Source organism: Hyla sarda, chromosome 3 (assembly GCF_029499605.1).
Source record: "Hyla sarda isolate aHylSar1 chromosome 3, aHylSar1.hap1, whole genome shotgun sequence".
In the NCBI taxonomy this organism is placed as follows: Eukaryota; Metazoa; Chordata; class Amphibia; order Anura; family Hylidae; genus Hyla; species Hyla sarda.
This window is the reverse complement of record NC_079191.1, coordinates 15,411,505-15,436,403: the sequence shown is the minus strand read 5'-3', so window position 1 is coordinate 15,436,403 and position 24,899 is coordinate 15,411,505. Positions and strand designations below refer to the sequence as shown.

Genomic DNA, 24,899 nt, shown 5'->3' with positions numbered 1-24,899 from the left:
CACGTATAACAGCGGGCTCAAAGGACAACCCTGACGGACTCCGGACCCAACCTCAAAAGAGCGGCCAGACCAACCGTTCACCAGCGGGAAACTCTCTGCCCCTGCATACAAGATCTTGAGCCAATTAACAAAAGTACTCGGTAAGCCATATCTTAGAAGGACGGACCAGAGGTAGTCATGGTTCACCCGATCAAATGCTTTTGCCTGATCCAAGGACAGTAAGTACCCCTTCCAGAGACCTGCACTGCTCCGCTCCACTGCCTCCCTGACACTGAGGACAGCACTTAACGTGCTTCGGCCTGGAACAGAGCAGTGCTGGGCCCCCGAAAGGAGTCGGGGTGCAAAATCCACCAACCGATTAAACAGTATCTTGGCCAGAAGCTTCCTGTCCGTATTGAGAAGAGCTATGGGCCTCCAATTCTCAATCCGGCTAGGATCTTTACCCTTTGAGAGAAGAATCAGGGCTGACCTCCTCATTGACCTAGGCAGAGTGCCCGAGGAGAGACACTCATTGAATACCACAGTCAAGAGGGGAGCTAAAGACTCCTTAAAGGTCTTGTACCACTCGGATGTTAAGCCATCCGGACCTGGCGACTTCTTGGGGGCAAGCCCCTCGATCGCCAGTCTCACTTCCTCTTCCCTGATTTCTTCTGCCAAAACGCCAAGAGAGGGGTCTACCCCTGGCTCAGGAATGGTTTTAGCCAGGAAAGCCGACATCTTGTCCCGATCTAGATCCTTCCTCCCCAAGAGGTGCAAGTAGAAGGATCTGACGACCTCCAGGATCCCTGATCTGGACCGATTCAGAGATCCCGTACTATCAATCAGTCCTGAGATGATTTTACTACTCACTGACATCTTGCAGTTTCTGTAAGGGTCGGGCGAGCGGTACTTCCCAAAATCCCTCTCAAAAACCAAAGATGCGTGCCTATCATACTGACACCTCATCAACAAGGACTTCACTCTGGAGATATCCTCCCGGCTACCTCCAGTCGAGACGAGAAGCTCGAGTTTCCTCCTCAGACCCTGATACAGGCGATACCTATTCAGGGACCTGAGGCTCGAGAGCTGGCGGAAGAACCCCGCAACCCGCTTCTTGAATATCTCCCACCACTCTGACTTACTACTACAAAGGTCCAGTAAAGGTACCTGACTCTGAAGAAAATCCTCAAAGGACTGTCTTATCTCCGCTTCCTCCAGGAGGGACGAATTCAGCTTCCAATAACCTTTACCCATCCGGGGGGTCTCTGAAACATTCAAGGAAAACAAAATCATACAGTGATCGGAGAACTCCACCTCAACCACGGACACTGCGGAAGAGACGGCTTCCTCCTTTAAATAAAACCTGTCTATCCTAGACCTGCAGCTACCTCGATGATAGGTGAAACCCGCGTGGCCTGAGGGGCTCCGGATGTGGGCGTCCTCTAGGCGAGCTTCCCTAACTATATTATGGAGAGCTATGCTATCGTAAGCCAGCGGACCATTGGAACCTCTCCTATCTTGGGACCTTGTGACAGTATTGAAGTCCCCTCCAAAGATCACATTCCGGCTAGTAAAAAGGAAGGGCTTGATCCTCATAAAGAGATCTTTGCGGCCCCACTTGGTTTGTGGGGCGTAGATGTTAATGAGCCGGAGCTCCTGTCCCTTCATGAGGACATCTAAGATCAGGCACCTCCCCATTTCTAACTCAATAACCCGTCTGCATTCAACCGGAGCGGTAAAAAGGACCGCCACCCCACTATACGGCTCAGCCGCAAGAGACCAGTGGGAGGGGCCGCACCTCCACTCTCTCCTGGCTTTTACCAGGGAGGCAAGATCTGACAACCTGGTCTCCTGCAGATACAAAATATCGGCTTCAACATTGCCGAGAAAATCAAAGGCTGCGAATCTAGCCGTATCAGACTTTATACTGGCACAGTTAATAGATGCCAGCGTCAATGGGGTGAGTGCCGCCATCATGGGTGATTGAGTTAGACGGCCCTAACCCCCTCACTTCTGTCTTTTCTTTACCCCCTCATCCCCAGACGAGGAGGCTTCTTTCTCTTTTAGCCTTTTTTTAGACTCTGATTGGTCCATTTTTGAATCCCCATCTCCGTCTGGCTCTGGTTTGGCCCCATCCCCTGAGGAAATTGCCCCATCAGGACAGGGCCCAGTTCCCCCCGGAGGCTCCCCCACTTCAGGTACCCCATCCTCGACCACCCCCTCCAAAGAGGGGGAGGAGATGTCATCAAGGACAGAGAACCGGTTAGACAGATCAATCAGAGGGGGGGCAGGTAGGCTTCCGCTTGGGACCTGGTCCGTAGCACGGGGACTAGAGGGCTCCGACCTCTTCTTTCCCCTTTTATTGCCCTTCTTTTTTGGCCGCTCTTCACCCTCCTCATCCACACTTTCAAAGTGGGAGGAATCGGAAAGATCGGCCTTGCTGCCCTCTTCTCCACAGATTCTCCTCGCTTCCTCCTCCAGCACATTTTCCTCCAGGGCCTCAGCAGTTTCAGGACTAACCTCTGGAGCAGGGTCAGAAGCTACCCCTGCCACATGGGAACTCTCCAGTTCCCTGCTCCTTCTGCGATTAGCCTCCCGCCTCAGCTTGGCGGGACTTTTCCTCTTCACTGACCCTGTTGCACCTTCACCCGCACTCGTGCCCTCCCCAGCTGAGGCAACATTACTGCTCTCCCCAGCCAAGGTGACCGTCGCACGGGCAAAAGCACTAGGACAACGGCTGAAAGGGTGTCCTAAGACACCACACAGATGACACCGGATCTGCCTACAGGATGCGGCAAGATGACCTACCCCACCGCACAGTGCACAGACCTGCACGGTACAAGCTGCGCTAAAGTGGGTGGGGCTGCCACATCTGTGACAGACCTTGGGCTGCCCCTGGTAGAAAACTTGGATTCTGTCTCTCCCAAGAAAAGCAGCTGATGGGATGTGGGCAACAGTGCTCCCCGAACGCTTCAGTTTGACGGAAAACGTCCAGGCCCCAGACCAGATCCCATGTTCGTCATAGTTCTTTTTTGGCATGTCCGTCACATCCCCATATCGGCTGAGCCAGGTCATGATGTCATAGCAAGATAGTGACTCGTTACGTGTCAAAACGGTCACTTTCTTGGCCAGATTCTGACGGGATATCGCCTTTACGGCGAAATCCCGCCAGCCGGGCTCACTCTTCACCACCTCATAGTTCGACCAGAAGAGTTCCAAACCCTCCGGCCGAACGAAGCTGATGTCAAATTCGGAAGTACCGTAGGGGTGGATCAGGGCAAAGATGTCACTTGCCCTGAATTCCATCCGGAGGAGGAGCTCAACCACCTTACCCCGAGGCGGACATGCATCTTTGCCCCTCCACACTAAACGGACCACATTCCTACGGCCACTTTCCTGCCCGGATGTCGGGAGGGACCAGACCACCTCCCCGTTTTGTTCTCGGAAGGCGCCTAAGCCGTGTCTTTCTATCCAAAAAGACAGGTCAACCTCACCCCTCCCCTCTACATGGATTGACCTGTCTCCCCTACGTAGAGCCTCCAGGAGGCGCTGTTGCAAGTGACCCCCAGAGCCAGATGGAGATGGGGATCCCCCTGATCCCCCGGCAGTGACTCTGGCATAGCTTCTGGGAGAAGCAGCCACTACCGGGGGGGCAGTCGAACCAGGACCTGACCCAGATCCCAAACCAGGACCCTTGTTCTTAGCTGAGGTGTCAGTCAAACCTCTCTCTGGCATTCCACTACCACTCCTCACCTGCATTCCACTTGCACCCCTCTCTTGCACTCCACTTACACCCCTCTCTTGCACTCCACTTGTACCCCTCTCTTGCACTCCACTTGTACCCCTCTCTTGCACTCCACTTGTACCCCTCTCTTGCACTCCACTTGCACCCCTCTCTTGCACTCCACTTGCACCCCTCTCTTGCACTCCACTTGCACCCCTCTCTTGCACTCCACTTGCACCCCTCTCTTGCACTCCCCTTGCACCCCTCTCTTGCACTCCCCTTGCACCTCTCTCTTGCACCCCACTTGCACACCCCTCATCCACACTGCTACTACAACTCCTCCCATGCGCACTACCATAACTCACACTCTGGACATTACCATTTTTCCACACATTTTTGCTCTCACTTTCACTCTTGCCTACACTCTGTATATTACAGGCTGGGCTGGCTGGGTCTATTGCATTATGTATATGGGTCGCCGGTTTCAGGACTAAGGTTGCATTTCCAGTCTTCTGGGGTGCAGACACAGGCTCCGCCTCTGATATGGATGGCACCGCCCCCTCACACGAAGTCATGGATTTTGGCAGGAGCTGTCCCTCCGGATGCACTCCTGCCCCGCCTACTGCAGCTGACGTGCAGGGAACCTCCCCCTTTACAGGTGAGTGCCCCGCAGCGCCAGAAACGGTACCAACCGCACATAGGGGACCGCCCCCTGAACCACCAAGGTCTGGTGCCCAGACACTCCCCCCCCTCACAGGGGAGTGCCCTGCAGCGCCAGGACTTGTACCGCTCACTTCAACCCGGGGACCGCCCCCTGAACGGGAGCATTTTCTGGTGCCTGGACACCCTCCCCCCTCACAGGAGGGTGCCCTTTTTTTTCTATAGCACCCGCGGCCATTTTGGGTGCACTACTGTATCCCCCATGCTGGCCCCGCTCCACTACAGAAACGGGGTCTGGCAGATTGGGGGACCCAGCACCCTGAGCTGACTTCTCAGCCGACCCAGGTTGCTGGAAAGAAGAAAATACAAATTTCACTCCTTGTGCCTTCTTCCTCTTCTTGCCCTTCACTTTCTTCCTCTTCCCCTTCTCTTCTGGGCCCAAATCATCACCAAAAGTGAAGTTCTCCAGACGGGTGGGGGACTCCTGCATAACAATCGCACGCAGGAGACCCCCATCTGCCGAGCCACTGCAATCACTACAGTCACTGCCGTCATCATCCTCACTGGAGGGAGGTAAGGCCACCTGAGCCGGGTTTATGTAGTCCGCACTGAGGGTAAGTGGGGGGTCTGGGGTAACAGTGGTGGTGGTACAAACAGAACCCGTGTCCATATCCCCCTCACTCACATCCCCCTCCTCACCTCCCTCCATCTCCTCCTCCTCCTCACTCTCATCTTGGTGACAATCTTTTTCTGCACCTCTGGAGACCCCCTTTTTGGGGAACCTCTCTTCATTAAGAATCTTCTCACTGAAGAAGCCGGCTCCAGCCACAATGTCCGCTCTCAGCTGAACAATCTCCTCCACCTCTTTCTTTAGTGCTCTCACCTTTGCAGTGAACGCTGCTCTCTTGCCCTTGGCTGCTGTATCCGCCTGGTAAGTTGCAAACTTTATGTCTTCTCTAAGACCACGAAGCTGTTTCCCAAGCCGTTCATATTGGGCCATCTTTGCCTGGATTCTAGATCCGAAAGTCTCCAGGGATTCCCTTGGCTCCTTTACCCCCCATTGCTGGGGTTCTGAGGAGCCTGAGGTAGAAGCCTTCACTCCACTCCTCTGCCTGGATGAGCTTCTTTTCCCAGAGGAACTTTTGCTGGAAGCCTTGCAGCTCCCAGCTGGGGATGGGGGAGGGGGCCCCACATGGCGATGGGCCCTGGTGGATCGTCTCACCCCATCCTGGCTGCTGGCCGTCGCATTTTCCTTTGCACCCCCCGCCGGCCGGGTACGGGGAGTGCAAGATGAAGCCTCCTGGGGCTCCATAGCAGGAAAACCCTCTACCCAGGTATCTGCCACACACCTGGGGAGGGGCGGATGGAAATCACTGCTTCACTGGAAGAGTCTGGAAGTAACAGGAGCTCAGACACACCCAACCTCTCTCCAGAGCTGTACTCCCTATTCTGCTGGTGAGGTCACTGTGTACATACATTACATTACTTATCCTGTACTGATCCTTAGTTATATCCTTTATTATACTCCAGAGCTGTACTCACTATTCTGCTGGCGAGGTCACTGTGTACATACATTACATTACTTATCCTGTACTGATCCTGAGTTATATCCTGTATTATACTCCAGAGCTGTACTCACTATTCTGCTGGTGAGGTCACTGTGTACATACATTACATTACTTATCCTGTACTGATCCTGAGTTATATCCTGTATTATACTCCAGAGCTGTACTCACTATTCTGCTGGTGAGGTCACTGTGTACATTACATTACATTACTTATCCTGTACTGATCCTGAGTTATATCCTGTATTATACTCCAGAGCTGTACTCACTATTCTGCTGGTGAGGTCACTGTGTACATACATTACATTACTTATCCTGTACTGATCCTGAGTTATATCCTGTATTATACTCCAGAGCTGTACTCACTATTCTGCTGGCGAGGTCACTGTGTACATACATTACATTACTTATCCTGTACTGATCCTGAGTTATATCCTGTATTATACTCCAGAGCTGCACTCACTATTCTGCTATTATATCACTATAATGTGTGAATGATCAGAATTAAGTATTTATTTATAGGATCTGTATGGGGGATCTCTTCTGTGTATGGGGTTAGGGGCCCCATTACCTCAGGGGATTTTCACCGAGTGACTCCACCTGTCAGGGCCCTAATTTCATGAGATCCATGACTGCAGCTTTGGGGAGCTCACATACCGACCTCCGATCCCCTACAGTCGAGAACATGAGGACTACGTTTGTTTTGATCAGTAGCCCCCTCCATTATGTATCAGGCCGGGCAGATCTCTTCCGCTAATACACACCAGATGCATCCAATTTCCTGGACCTGAAGGCCGGACTCGCAGGATCAGCACGCTGCAGATCCCAGGGGAGGCTCTTTATTTTAACTATTTATTAATCAGATTGGCTAGCTGTACATATAGGGGGGAGATTCATCAAAACCTGTGTAGAGGAAAAGTTGCTGAGTTGCCCATAGCAACCAATCAGATCGCTTCTTTCATTTTTGAAAAGACCTTTTGAAAAATGAAAGTGAAAGTGATCTGATTGGTTGCTATGGGCAACTCAGCAACTTTTCCTCTACACAGGTTTTGATAAATCTCCCCCCTATGAGCTCTGTGACATCCAATATGGCCGCCAGTCCAGCAATTATATTTTATATATATACTTTATATACGGTCTATAGGCACCAAGACCGCTATAAGTGTAAGGGGTTAACATTCTCTACCGAAAAGCTTTATCTTCACTATAAAAGTTCTGAGAATGAGTCACATGTCCAGCAGTTAACCCAGTGGTCTCCAAACCTTTGACCTCCAGCTGTTGCAAACCTACAACTCCCAGCATGCCCGGACAGCCATTGGCTGTCCGGGCATGCTGGGAGTTGTAGGTTTGCAAGGGGAAGTGAGGTAAAAAGGGTAAGGGACCCCAGAGAAACCAGTGGACACCCCCAAAATCCTGATGTACTATAATTACTCGCTTTTGAGGTATTGTTTTTAGGGCCGTGTGTATGGATTACAACTTTATTGAAGTAGTGGTTTGTGGGACTATAACTTTGCACCACTCCTGCCACTACAACCCTCATCATCATCCTTCTATTACTGCTGGAGGAAGAGGGCAAAAAATGTGGTGTGGCCAGTCTACCCTGCTACACACACATACATACAAACACACACCACACAAACACACACTGCACATATACACACCTTACTAACATTACACACACAGTACACATATACTAAATACACTGTACATAAACTACACACACACTTCGTACTCCATATACACACACACACTACATACACTATGCACACATTACATACACTATACACACACTACATACACTATGCATACACTACATACACTATACACACACTACATACACTATGCATACACTACATACACTATACACACACTACATACACTATACACACACTACATACACTACACACACTTCATACTCCATATACACACACTACATACACTATACACACACTACATACACTATGCACACATTACATACACTATACACACACACTATACACACTACATACACTATACACACACTATACACACACTACATACACTATGCACACATTACATACACTATACACACACTACATACACTATGCATACACTACATACACTACATACACTATGCATACACTACATACACTACATACACTATACACACACTATACACACTACATACACACTTCATACTCCATATACACACACACTACATACACTATACACACACTACATACACACACTATACACACTACATACACTACACACACACACACACACACTTCATACTCCATATACACACACACACTACATACTCCATATACACACACACACTACATACTCCATATACACACACACTGCATACACTTTACACACACTATTTACACTATACACACACTATACACACTACACACACTATAGACACACTACATATACTATACACACACACTATACACACTACATACACTACACACACACACTTCATACTCCATATACACACACTACATACACTATGCACACACTACATACACAATACACACACACTATACACACTACATACACTATACACACACTATACACACACTACATACACTATGCACACATTACATACACTATACACACACACACTATACACACTACATACACTACACACACACATTTCATACTCTATACACACACACTACATACACTTTACACACACTATTTACACTATACACACACTAAATACACTATACACACTACACACTATAGACACACTACATACACTACACACACACACACACTTCATACTCCATATACACACACTACATGCACTTTACACGCACACTAAATACACTATACACACACTACATACACTATACACACACTACATACACTATACACACAGTTCATACTCTATATACTGACACTACATACACTTTACACACTATTTACACTATACACACACTAAATTCACTATACACACACTACATACACTATACACACACTACACACACTATACACACTATACACACACTACATACACTATACACACACTAAATACACCATACACACTACATACACTATAGACACACTACATACACTATACACACACACTATACACACTACATACACTACACACACACACACACTTCATACTCCATATACACACACTACATACACTATGCACACACTACATACACTATACACACACTACATACACTATACACACACACTATACACACTACATACACTACACACACACACACACACTCTATACATACACTTCATACTCTATACATACACACTACATACACTTTACACACACTATTTACACTATACACACACTAAATACACTATACACACTACACACTATAGACACACTACATACACTACACACACACACTTCATACTCCATATACACACACTACATGCACTTTACACACACACTAAATACACTATACACACACTACATACACTATACACACACTACATACACTATACACACTACATACACTACACACACAGTTCATACTCTATATACTGACACTACATACACTTTACACACTATTTACACTATACACACACTATTTACACTATACACACACTAAATTCACTATACACACACTACATACACTATACACACACTACACACACTATACACACACTACATACACTATACACACACACTATACACACTACATACACTACACACACACACACTTCATACTCCATATACACACACACTACATACACTATACACACACTATTTACACTATACACACACTACATACACTACACACACACACACTTCATACTCCATATACACACACTACATGCACTTTACACGCACACTAAATACACTATACACACACTACATACACTATACACACACTACATACACTATACACACTACATACACTACACACACACAGTTCATACTCTATATACTGACACTACATACACTTTACACACTATTTACACTATACACACACTAAATTCACTATACACACACTACATACACTATACACACACTACACACACTATACACACACTAAATACACTATACACACTACATACACTATAGACACACTACATACACTATACACACACACTATACACACTACATACACTACACACACACACACACTTCATACTCCATATACACACACACTACATACACTATGCACACACTACATACACTATACACACACTACATATACTATACACACACTACACACACACACTATACACACTACATACACTACACACACACACACACTTCATACTCTATACATACACACTACATACACTTTACACACACTATTTACACTATACACACACTAAATACACTATACACACTGCACACTATAGACACACTACATACACTACACACACACACTTCATACTCCATATACACACACTACATGCACTTTATACACACACTAAATACACTATACACACACTACACACACACACAGTTCATACTCTATATACTGACACTACATACACTTTACACACTATTTACACTATACACACACTAAATTCACTATACACACACTACATACACTATACACACACTACATACACTATACACACACTACACACACTACATACACTACACACACACACACACACTTCATATTCCATATACACACACTACATACACTTTACACACTACATACACTACATACACTTTACACACACTACATACACTACATACACTACACACACTACATACACTACACACACACACACAGTTCATACTCTATATACTGACACTACATACACTTTACACACTATTTACAATATACACACACTAAATGCACTATACACACACTACATACACTATACACACACTACATACACACACACTTCATACTCTATATACACACACTATATACACACTGCACGTTCAGTAGAAAGTCTATGGGCCGATATGTCTTGTGCCTAACTGCACACTTTTCCTGGGGTCTGAACACCTAGAAGTAATCTTTAGTCAACATTTATTACAATGTGAAAGGGGTTAAATTCCCAGGATAAAGGACCTGCCAATTACTGGCAATGACTAGCACCAGGAATCCAATTTAATGCTGTCAACAGAACAAAAAGGAACCAATACCTACGGGGGGGGGTCCTAGGTTAGGTACCGTTCTATGTAAAGAGGTATATGGCCACTGTATTTTTGTTCTTTGTATAATGTGTTATTGTTAGTAACAGCGCAGTATTATAGCAGTATTATTCAGTCACTGTGTAGTGGTAATGGTAGAAGTCATGTTGTGGTGGTATTATTTATCTCCAGTGGTATCAGTAATATTGGTCTCAGTATACAGGATTTGGTCAGTAACAGTATGATGGTGATCTGTATGGTGATAATATTTTCTCCTTGTCTAAATATGGGATAGATAGATAAATAAATATGAGATAGATAAATAGATATGAGATAGATAGATAGACATATATGAGATAGATATGAGATAGATAAATAGACATATATGAGATAGATAGATAGATAGATAGATAGACATATATGAGACGGATAGATAGATAGATAGACATATATGAGATAACATTCCCATTTATTCTTTAGAACCTACTTCATACAGAAGGTACAGGCCATTAGCATTATTGCTGAGATCAACGTCGCATTCACCAGGATCAGCAGCAATGTCACTGCGCTGCCTTCTCCATAGATGTAATATAAGAAGTGGTCTGTAGAGGGAGCCATGGATCCACAATCCAGAGAGTTTCTGCAGAGAAGACAAAACATGAGTCAGGAGGAATAGTCCCAGACTACACAGTCAGCCCAGGAGGCGGCGCGGTATAGCAGAGCTGTAGTGGTGACCTAGGGGTTCTGGAAGGATCTGCTGGGTCCTGTAGTTCTCGTCCTGGATCTATACATGGAGCAGGAAGACCTGTGATCACCTGGAGGTTATATGAACAGGATGGGCACATCTTATACACTGATACATGTTATCTGCCCTAATACATTGTTTATTACATATAGCACCAGCATACACCACAGCGCTGTACACACTGTCACGGATCTTCTGCTCTGTTCACATTGTGTTTGAGCTTTTCATCTTATTTCCCGACATATACCTAGAACAGATGTCTCCAACGTATGTCGCTGAATATGGGCATAGAGCGGCATATGTCGCCAAAAGGCATCCAAGGAAGAAAATACCTATACAGTCAATTATATTTTTCTATACAATGAAACAAAAGTATACCACCCTATACCACCCTAATGAAAACCAACCAAACACTCAGTAACAGGCGGCCATGACTCGTGCCAAGAACTTCAGGTACATTTGCCATAAGCGTCATGTGAACGCAGCCTTAGAAAGTTGCTGAACTTTTCGTTATGTAATAATTGTGCTTCATTTATTTGGGTGGCTGCCTAGAGGGGCTCGTAACACAAGGAAACACAAGTAGTCAGACCAACCCTCGACCCCCATCTATACACCATCCATGGACCCCCTATCTCTACACCCACCATCCATGGGATCCCCCATCTCTACACCCACCATTCCTGGAAGTCCCCCATCTCTATACCCACCATTCCTGGAGCCCCCCCCCCCCACCCATCTCTACACCCACATCTATGCAATCCCCCATCTCTACACCCACCATCCATGGGATCCCCCATCTCTACACCCACCATTCCTGGACCCCCCCATCTCTACACCCACCATTCCTGGAACCCCCTTCTCTGCACCCACCATTGCTGGACCAACCATCTCTGCATCCACCATCCGAGGACCCCCCCCATCTCTACATCCACATCTATGGGATCCCCCATCTCTACACCCACCATCCATGGGATCCCCCATCTCTATACCCAGCATCCATGGACCCCGCCATCTCTACACCCACCATCCATGGGATCCCCCATCTCTACACCCACCATTCCTGGAAGTCCCCCCATCTCTAAACCCACCATTCCTGGACCCCCCGCCCCCATCTCTACACCCACCATCCATGGGATCCCCCATCTCTATTCCCACCATCTCTACACCCACCATCCATGGGATTCCCCATCTCTACACCCACCATCCATGGACCCCCCATCTCTACACACACCATTCCTGGAACCCCCTTCTCTGCACCCACCATTGCTGGACCAACCATCTCTGCATCCACCATCCAAGGACCCCCCCCCCCCCATCTCTACATCCACATCTATGGGATCCCCCATCTCTACACCCAACATCCATGGGATCCCCCATCTCTATACCCACCATCCATGGACCCCCCATCTCTACACCCACCATCCATGGGATCCCCCATCTCTACACCCACTATTCCTGGAAGTCTCCCCATCTCTAAACCCACCATTCCTAGACCCCCCCCCCATCTCTACACCCACATCTATGGAATCCCCCATCTCTACACCCACCATCCATGGGATCCCCCATCTCTATACCCACCATCTCTACACCCACCATCCATGGGATCCCCCATCTCTACACCCACCATCCATGGGATCCCCCATCTCTATACCCACCATTCCTGGACTCCCCCCCATCTCTACACCCACATCTATGGGATTCCCTATCTCTACACCCACCATCCACGGGATCCCCCATCTCTTCACCCACCATTCCTGGACCCCCCATCTCTTCACCCACCTTCTCTACAGCCACCATCCATGGACCCCCCCATCTCTACACCCACCATCCATGGACCCCCCATCTCTACACCCACCATTCCTGGAACCCCCTTCTCTGCACCCACCATTGCTGAACCAACCATCTCTGCATCCACCATCCGAGGACCCCCCATCTTTGCATCCACCATCCGTGGACCCCCCATCTCTCCTCCCGATTCCCTGACCCTCCACATTTGCACGCCCCATCCCTGTACCCCCATCTCTGGCCCTCCAATCTCTGCACCCCCATCCCCTGACCCCGCTCATCCCCCCCACCCAAGCCTGGACAACCCAAATCTACACCCTCTCATCTCTGAACCCCCCATCTCGGCACCCACCATACCTTGATCCCCCATCTGCACACACCCCATCCCTGTACTTCCCCTTTTTGGACCCTCCATCTCTGCACCCCACTTCCCTGTACCCCCCCATCTCTGCACCTCACATCCCTGGCTCCCTCTCTTCTGCACTGCCCCCATACTTGGACACCCCATCTCTGCATTCACCATCCCTGGACTCAACATTTCTGCACACCCCTTACCCGGACCCCCCATTTCAGCCCCCCCCCCCCCCCCCCCCCCATTCCTGGACCCCTGATCTCTGTACCCACCATCCATAAATCCCCATTCCTGGACCCCCCCATCTTTGTACCCCCCCCCCCTCCCTGGACTCCCCACCTCGGCACCCATCTCATGGCCGTCCACCAGTTGACTTCCCATCCCTACAATCCCAGTGGACGCCATTCACACTCGCCATTTATCGGCTCTTCTGATTGGACCACCTTGGAGCTCTCACATTTTTCATGTGTCTCATGGATGACTGACCTCGGGATAACATCCTGAAAAGAATGTCTCCAAATGATTTTATGAACTTTACTATATAAATTCCTTCTGGGGGCTGCGGGGTCAGTGCCTGGCCCGTTCTATCACCCGTCTGAACATTTCTATCCCACCCAAAGTAAAGTCTCATGTATCTGGTGGCAGATTTATCTCCGTCATCTCCGGCTAATCCCTGGGAACACCAGCGATAAAAACATTGACAACCCATCCTGAGGAAAAACCCTTTAGGGGCCTTCATAATTTTCATAATGTATGTGAGGTACTAAAGAGTTAATACAAATGTGTTTATGTGCATTGCACCATATTTATTGCATATACTATGGTCTTACATAGGGGGTCAATATTTCTGCATTTACTGTACCCAGATGAATAAAGCTTTGGTCACATGATCCTCACAACCAATGGTTGCAGGAGTCCCTAGTTACTAGTACAGTGTTTACGAACCAGTGTGCCTCCAGCTGTTGCAAAACTACAACTCCCAGCATGCCCGGACAGCCAAAGGCTGTCCGGGCATGCTGGAAGTTGTAGTTTTGCAACAGCTGGAGGCACACTGGTTGGGAAACACTGCCCTAGTCCAACCTCCCTATCCCAATAGAAGGGGTGGACCCAGTCAGGGCTTGGCTCTTGCTTTAATTCTTCTGGACAGACTAGTCAAGTGGGCAGGGACACTTCTCACGACGTGACAGCCAAGCAGAACTAACTCCGTCCAGAGGCCAATGAGGAAATGAGTTTGCTGCTTAGAGGTCCTTGTCCAGCCTTCTTCTCTCTATCAAAAAAAAAAAATACTCCTTCTCGGAGATGAAGAACTGGCACACTTTATCCTCACTGGGTGGACTGGAACAGGAACTTAAATGTAGTCAGGATTTTAGCTAGTTAGAGCACATGTAGTTAGGCCGTAGGAAAGCAAAAGCCAGGCCTAGACTTTAACTTGACTAGTCTGCCCAGAAGGAGTAAAGAAAGAGCCAGGCCCAGACTGGGTACACCCCTTTTCCTGAGATAGGGTGGTTGGACTAGGGCAGTGTGTGCCTACAGCTGTTGCAAAACTACAACTCCCAGCATGCTCGGACAGCCAAAGGTTATAGTTTTGCAACAACTGAAGGCACACTGGTTGGGAAACACTGCCCTAGTCCAACCTCCCTATCCCAGGAGAAAGGGTGGAACCAGTCTAGGCCTGGCCCTTGCTTTACTCCTTCTGGGCAGACTAGTCAAGTTAAAGTCTTGGCCTGGCTTTTGCTTTCCTATGGCTAGGCCTACCTTCATGTGCTCTACTTAGCTAAAATCCTGACTACATTTAAAGGGGTTATCCAGGAAAAAAACCTTTTTTTTTTAAATATCAACTGGCTCCAGAAAGTTAAACAGATTTGTAACTTACTTCTATTAAAAAATCTTAATCCTTTCAGTACTTATGAGCTTCTGAAGTTTAGGTTGTTCTTTTCTGTCTGAGTAATCTCTGATGACACGTGTCTCGAGAACCGCCCAGTTTAGAAGAGGTTTGCTATGGGAATTTGCTTCTAAACTGGGCGTTTCCCGAGACACGTGTCATCAGAGAGCACTTAGACAGAAAAGAACAACCTTAACTTCAGAAGCTCATAAGTACTGAAAGGATTAAGATTTTTTAATAGAAATAATTTACAAATCTGTTTAACTTTCTGGAGCCGGTTGAAATATAATTTTTTTTTCCTGGAATACCCCTTTAAGTCATCGTTCCTGTTCCAGTCCACGCGGTGAGGATAAAGTGTGCCAGTTCTTCATCTCCAAGAAAGAGTATTTTATATTTTTTTTTTGTCAGAGAGAAGAAGCCTGGACAAGGACCTCTCTGCAACAAACCAATTTTCTCATTGGCCTCTAGTTGGAGTTAGTTCTGCTTGGCTTTCACTTCATGAGAAGTGTCCCTGCTCATGTCCTTATGGGTATCATGTCGCAGGACCAGAGTTGTGGGAGTAAAAAAAAATTTACATGTTGCACCACAGTCGGCCAACCTGTAAAAATCTTTTTTTTTTGTTTCAGTAAACTGGACCGAAAACATGTTCAACAGTGAACGTTTTATATCCGCACTAGTCATAACCCACGTATGTGTGCTAAAAAGCAAGAGTTAAAGGGACAGTGACCAAATATTCATTATTCTGGATCCTAAGCTGTACCAAAGTAACTGTATTTAACTGGATTTTTACAAAAAAGTGGTTTCAGGGAACCCTAGTGTGCAGAGGTCTCATCCCTGCACTACAGGAACAACTCCCGGGACAAAAAGATTATGGTTGGGGGAACGGGGTTAGCTACACCAGCCTGTCATGTGACATATTAGTTGAAGGACTACAACTCTTAACCCCTTAAGGACTCAGCCCATTTTGGCCTTAAGGACTCAGACAATTTAATTTTTAGGTTTTCGTTTTTTCCTCATCGCCTTCTAAAAATCATAACTCTTTTATATTTTCATCCACAGACTAGTATGAGGGCTTGTTTTTTGCGCGACCAGTTGTCCTTTGTAATGACATCACTCATTATATCATAAAATGTTTGGCGCAACCAAAAAACACTATTTTTGTGGGGAAATTAAGAAAAATGCAATTTTGCTAATTTTGGAAGGTTTTGTTTTCACGCCGTACAATTTACGGTAAAAATGACGTGTGTTCTTTATTATGAGGGTCAATACAATTAAAATGATACCCATTATTACATACTTTTATATTATTGTTGTGCTTAAAAAAATCACAAACTTTTTAACCAAATTAGTACGTTTATAATCCCTTTATTTTGATTACCTATAACTTTTTCATTTTTCTGTATAAGCGGCGGTATGAGGGCTCATTTTTTGCGCCATAATCTGTACTTTTTTTTGATACCACATTTGCATATAAAAAACTTTTAATAAATTTTTAATAATTTTTTTTAATAAAATGTATTTAAAAAAAGTAGCAATTTTGGACTTTTTTTTCGTTCACGCCGTTCACCGTACGGGATCATTAACATTTTATTTTAATAGTTCGGACATTTACGCACGCGGCGATACCAAATATGTCTATTAAATTAATTTTTTACGCTTTTTGGGGGTAAAATAGGAAAAAACTGACATTTTACTTTTTATTGGGGGAGGGGATTTCAATTTTTTTTTACTTTTACATTTTTTTACATTTTTTTTTAAACTTGAATAGTCTCCATAGGGGACTATTCATAGCAATACCATGATTGCTAATACTGATCTGTTCTATGTATAGGACATAGAACAGATCAGTATTATCGGTCATCTTCTGCTCTGATCTGCTCGATCACAGACCAGAGCAGGAGACGCCGGGAGCCGCACGGAGGAAGGTGAGGGGACCTCCGTGCGGCGATCTGAATGATCGGATCCCCGCAGCAGCGCTGCGGGCGATCCGATCATTCATTGAAATCGCGTACTGCTGCAGATGCCGGGATCTGTATTGATCCCGGCATCTGAGGGGTTAATGGCGGACGCCCGCGAGATCGCGGGCGTTGGCCATTGCCAGCGGGTCCCTGGCTGCGATCAGCAGCCGGGATCAGCTGCGCATGACACGGGCATCGCTCCGATGCCCGCGGTTATGCACAGGACGTAAATGTACGTCCTGGTGCGTTAAGTACCACCGCACCAGGACGTACATTTACGTCCTGCGTCCTTAAGGGGTTAACTGACCTGTCCCAAGTTATGTGACTTTTGTTACATAAATGTCTATTAAACGTTACCAACCTACTATATCGACGATCTGCCTCCGTATTATCGCTGAACCCGTAGTCACGTATAGTCGGAAGGTTAATGTGTATATATAAGAGCCCGGTGACATACAGTCATGGCTGTAAATGTTGACACCCCTAAAATTTTTCTAGAAAATGAAGTATTTCTCACAGGAAAGGATTGCAGTAACACATGTTTTGCTATACACATGTTTATTCCCTTTGTGTGTTTGGAACTAAACCAAAAAAGGGAGGAAAAAAGCAAATTGGACATAATTTCACCAAACTCCAAAAATGGTCTGGACAAAATTATTGGCACCTTTCAAAATTGTGAAAAAATAAGATTGTTTCAAGCATGTGATGCTCCTTTAACCTCTTAAGGACCCGGGCTTTTTCCGTTTTTTCATTTTCAATTTTTCCTTCTTAACTTTAAAAAATCATAACTCTTTAAAATTTTCACCTAAAATTCTATATGATGGCTTATTTTTTGCGTCACTAATTTTACTTTGTAATGACATCAGTCATTTTACCCAAAAATCGACGGTGAAACGGGAAAAAAAATCAATGTGCGACAAAATAGATGAAAAAACACTATTTTGTAAGTTTTGGGGGCTTCCGTTTTTACGTAGTACATTTTTCGGCAAAAACTATACCTTATCTTTATTCTGTAGGTCCATACAGTGAAAATTATCCCCTACTTATATAGGTTTGATTTTGTATCACTTCAGAAAAAAATCATGAATACATGCAGGAAAATGTATACGTTTAAAATGGTCATCTTCTGACCCCTATAACTTTTTTATTTTTCTGTGTTCTGGGCGCTATGAGGGCTCATTTTTTGCACCGTGATCTGAAGTTTTTATCGGTACCATTTTTGTTTTTGTGGTATAAAAAGTGATCAAAAATGCGCTATTTTGGACTTTGGAATTTTTTTGCGCGTACACCATTAAACGTGCGGTTTAAAAAGCGGTATATTTTTATAATTCGGACATTTCCACACGCGGCAATACCATATATATTTATTTTTATTTACACTGTGTGTGTACCAGTGTACCCAGTGATACAATGTACCCAATATACCAGTGTACCCAGTGATAGTGTTCCCAATATACCAGTGTACCCAATATACCAGTGTACCCAATATACCAGTGTACCCACTGATACAGTGTACCCAGTGTACCCAGTATACTAGTGTACCCAATATACCAGTGTACCCAATATACCAGTGTACCCAATGATAGTGTACCCAATATACCAGTGTACCCAATATACCAGTGATACAGTGTACCCAATATACCAGTGTACCCAATATACCAGTGTACCCAATATACCAGTGTACCCAATATACCAGTGATACAGTGTACCCAATATACCAGTGTACCCAATATACCAGTGTACCCAATATACCAGTGTACCCAATATACCAGTGATACAGTGTACCCAATATACCAGTGTACATAATATACCAGTGTTCCCAGTGATACAGTGTACTCTCCCCAGGGCACCTGCTGCTCTTCTGCCCCACATAGTGGAAAGTCCTGATGGGCAGGGGCATATACTGTCACTGGGGTCCGGGTATATATACTGTCACTGGGGTCCGGGTATATATATTGTCACTGGGGTCCGGGTATATACTGTCACTTGGGTCCGGGCATATACTGTCACTGGGGTCCGGGCATATACTGTCACTTGGGTCCGGGCATATACTGTCACTTGGGTCCGGGTATATACTGTCACTGGGGTCCGGGCATATACTGTCACTGGGGTCCGGGCATATACTGTCACTGGGGTCCGGGCATATACTGTCACTGGGGTCCGGGCATATACTGTCACTGGGATCCGGGCATATACTGTCACTGGGGTCCGGGTATATACTGTCACTGGGGTCCAGGCATATACTGTCACTGGGGTCCGGGTATATACTGTCACTGGGGTCCAGGCATATACTGTCACTGGGGTCCGGGTATATACTGTCACTGGGGTCCGGGTATATACTGTCACTGGGGTCCGGGTATATTCCTCTTTCCTTCCTCATTAAACTAAAGGGCTCTTGTTTTTCTTGTCCTGTGTTTTCAAATATAATTTTTATAGATAATGTGGAAGTTAGTAGGTTGGGGGGCCTTGAGTTGTGTAAGGGGCCCCAACATTTCTGATGGCAGCCCTGGTCTTGTATATAATCACTTATATGGTATACAGATCCTGTGTACAGCTGGTAACTTTTGCTATATGGGCACTGTGTGGGGGAATACTGGTCTGTGTATAGTGGTTTTATTCAGTACAGGATGGCGGTATTATCAAGTTATTGTGTGATGTATATATTTCCACTTATACTGGTATTCTTGTGTGGTGGTATATATTTCCTCCTTGTATACTGGTATTATTGTGTGATGGTATATATTTCCTCCTTGTATACTGGTATTCTTGTGTGATGTATATATTTCTTCCTTGTATACTGGTATTATTGTGTGATGTATATATTTCCTCCTTGTATACTGGTATTATTGTGTGATGTATATATTTCCTCCTTGTATACTGGTATTCTTGTGTGATGTATATATTTCCTCCTTGTATACTGGTATTCTTGTGTGGTGGTATATATTTCCACTTATACTGGTATTCTTGTGTGGTGGTATATATTTCCACTTATACTGGTATTATTGTGTGATGTATATATTTCCTCCATGTATACTGGTATTATTGTGTGATGGTATATATTTCCTCCTTGTATACTGGTATTCTTGTGTGATGTATATATTTCCTCCTTGTATACTGGTATTATTGTGTGGTGGTATATATTTCCTCCTTGTATACTGGTATTATTGTGTGATGTATATATTTCCTCCTTGTATACTGGTATTATTGTGTGATGTATATATTTCCTCCTTGTATACTGGTATTATTGTGTGATGTATATATTTCCTCCTTGTATACTGGTATTCTTGTGTGATGTATATATTTCCTCCTTGTATACTGGTATTCTTGTGTGATTTATATATTTCCTCCTTGTATACTGGTATTCTTGTGTGGTGGTATATATTTCCTCCTTGTATACTGGTATTATTGTGTGGTGGTATATATTTCCTCCTTGTATACTGGTATTCTTGTGTGATGTATATATTTCCTCCTTGTATACTGGTATTCTTGTGTGATTTATATATTTCCTCCTTGTATACTGGTATTATTGTGTGATGGTATATATTTCCTCCTTGTATACTGGTATTATTGTGTGATGTATATATTTCCTCCTTGTATACTGGTATTATTGTGTGATGTATATATTTCCTCCTTGTATACTGGTATTATTGTGTGATGGTATATATTTCCTCCTTGTATACTGGTATTATTGTGTGATGTATATATTTCCTCCTTGTATACTGGTATTATTGTGTGATGTATATATTTCCTCCTTGTATACTGGTATTATTGTGTGATGGTATATATTTCCTCCTTGTATACTGGTATTATTGTGTGATGTATATATTTCCTCCTTGTATACTGGTATTCTTGTGTGATGTATATATTTCCTCCTTGTATACTGGTATTATTGTGTGATGGTATATATTTCCTCCTTGTATACTGGTATTATTGTGTGATGTATATATTTCCTCCTTGTATACTGGTATTATTGTGTGATGTATATATTTCCTCCTTGTATACTGGTATTCTTGTGTGGTGGTATATATTTCCTCCTTGTATACTGGTATTATTGTGTGATGTATATATTTCCACTTATACTGGTATTCTTGTGTGGTGGTATATATTTCCTCCTTGTATACTGGTATTCTTGTGTGATGTATATATTTCCTCCTTGTATACTGGTATTCTTGTGTGATGTATATATTTCCTCCTTGTATACTGGTATTCTTGTGTGATTTATATATTTCCTCCTTGTATACTGGTATTATTGTGTGATGGTATATATTTCCTCCTTGTATACTGGTATTCTTGTGTGATGTATATATTTCCTCCTTGTATACTGGTATTCTTGTGTGATGTATATATTTCCTCCTTGTATACTGGTATTCTTGTCTGATTTATATATTTCCTCCTTGTATACTGGTATTATTGTGTGGTGGTATATATTTCTTCATTGTATACTGGTATTCTTGTGTGATTTATATATTTCCTCCTTGTATACTGGTATTATTGTGTGATGGTATATATTTCCTCCTTGTATACTGGTATTCTTGTGTGGTGGTATATATTTCCTCCTTGTATACTGGTATTATTGTGTGGTGGTATATATTTCCTCCTTGTATACTGGTATTCTTGTGTGGTGTATATATTTCCTCCTTGTATACTGGTATTATTGTGTGGTGGTATATATTTCCTCCTTGTATACTGGTATTATTGTGTGATGTATATATTTCCTCCTTGTATACTGGTATTATTGTGTGATGTATATATTTCCTCCTTGTATACTGGTATTATTGAGTGATGGTATATATTTCCTCCTTGTATACTGGTATTCTTGTGTGATGTATATATTTCCTCCTTGTATACTGGTATTATTGTGTGGTGGTATATATTTCCTCCTTGTATACTGGTATTATTGTGTGATGTATATATTTCCTCCTTGTATACTGGTATTATTGTGTGATGTATATATTTCCTCCTTGTATACTGGTATTCTTGTGTGATGTATATATTTCCTCCTTGTATACTGGTATTATTGTGTGGTGGTATATATTTCCTCCTTGTATACTGGTATTATTGTGTGATGTATATATTTCCTCCTTGTATACTGGTATTATTGTGTGATGTATATATTTCCTCCTTGTATACTGGTATTCTTGTGTGGTGGTATATATTTCCTCCTTGTATACTGGTATTCTTGTGTGGTGGTATATATTTCCTCCTTGTATACTGGTATTATTGTGTGATGTATATATTTCCTCCTTGTATACTGGTATTATTGTGTGGTGGTATATATTTCCTCCTTGTATACTGTACAAGAATTTAGGTGCACTACTGTGGTAGATGTATATAGTGACATTGGCTAATCCCTCAACACTGATGTTAAAATTGAGACATTCGCCAGTGTATCCTTATATAAAGGACACACCAGAGCCCGCACACCAACGCTCCTTGTATACTGGTATTATTGTGTGATGTATATATTTCCTCCTTGTATACTGGTATTCTTGTGTGATTTATATATTTCCTCCTTGTATACTGGTATTATTGTGTGATGTATATATTTCTTCCTTGTATACTGGTATTATTGTGTGATGGTATATATTTCCTCCTTGTATACTGGTATTATTGTGTGATGTATATATTTCCTCCTTGTATACTGGTATTATTGTGTGATGTATATATTTCTTCCTTGTATACTGGTATTATTGTGTGATGTATATATTTCCTCCTTGTATACTGGTATTATTGTGTGATGGTATATATTTCCTCCTTGTATACTGGTATTATTGTGTGATGTATATATTTCCTCCTTGTATACTGGTATTATTGTGTGATGTATATATTTCCTCCTTGTATACTGGTATTATTGTGTGATGTATATATTTCTTCCTTGTATACTGGTATTATTGTGTGATGTATATATTTCCTCCTTGTATACTGGTATTATTGTGTGATGTATATATTTCTTCCTTGTATACTGGTATTATTGTGTGATGGTATATATTTCCTCCTTGTATACTGGTATTATTGTGTGATGTATATATTTCCTCCTTGTATACTGGTATTATTGTGTGATGTATATATTTCCTCCTTGTATACTGGTATTATTGTGTGATGTATATATTTCTTCCTTGTATACTGGTATTATTGTGTGATGTATATATTTCCTCCTTGTATACTGGTATTATTGTGTGATGTATATATTTCTTCCTTGTATACTGGTATTATTGTGTGATGGTATATATTTCCTCCTTGTATACTGGTATTATTGTGTGATGTATATATTTCCTCCTTGTATACTGGTATTATTGTGTGATGTATATATTTCCTCCTTGTATACTGGTATTCTTGTGTGGTGGTATATATTTCCTCCTTGTATACTGGTATTCTTGTGTGGTGGTATATATTTCCTCCTTGTATACTGGTATTATTGTGTGATGGTATATATTTCCTCCTTGTATACTGGTATTATTGTGTGATGTATATATTTCCTCCTTGTATACTGGTATTATTGTGTGATGTATATATTTCCTCCTTGTATACTGGTATTATTGTGTGATGTATATATTTCCTCCTTGTATACTGGTATTATTGTGTGATGTATATATTTCCTCCTTGTATACTGGTATTATTGTGTGATGTCTATATTTCCTCCTTGTATACTGGTATTATTGTGTGATGTATATATTTCCTCCTTGTATACTGGTATTATTGTGTGATGTATATATTTCCTCCTTGTATACTGGTATTATTGTGTGATGTATATATTTCCTCCTTATATACTGGTATTATTGTGTGATGTATATATTTCCTCCTTGTATACTGGTATTCTTGTGTGGTGGTATATATTTCCTCCTTGTATACTGGTATTCTTGTGTGGTGGTATATATTTCCTCCTTGTATACGGGTATTCTTGGTCATGGAAAATGATCTTACCTATGTTAACTTGTTATATATTTTCTTTTCTTTTATTTTGTGTGTAGGTTGGGGCATTAGGAGGCATTTGGATGGGATAGGGGCGTGGCAGAGATGTGGCCATGGGTGGAGCCTCACAGGGGGCCCTTGCTTTATTTGGTCCGAGGGCCCTGAGTGTTGTCAGTCGGCCCCTGCCTGGGTGGTCACATGGGCTAGGTAACCTCCTGACCAGCGGGACTCACGTCACGGTATCGTAGGACGCTCTTCCCCCTGTC

The 24,899-nt window shown here is 43.7% G+C and overlaps 1 protein-coding gene across 1 annotated transcript in view; it reads right to left on the bottom strand.

Moving 5' to 3' along the window:
• The window catches only part of LOC130361152 (uncharacterized), a 71,164-nt gene extending 59,527 nt beyond the window's left edge, over positions 1-11,637 (bottom strand). The window contains exon 1 of the mRNA XM_056563802.1: positions 11,490-11,637. Coding sequence (XP_056419777.1) covers positions 11,490-11,620 — 131 coding nt within the window. The 5' untranslated portion in view covers positions 11,621-11,637. The remainder of the gene's footprint in view (positions 1-11,489) is intronic.
• Positions 11,638-24,899: the final 13,262 nt, after the last annotated feature.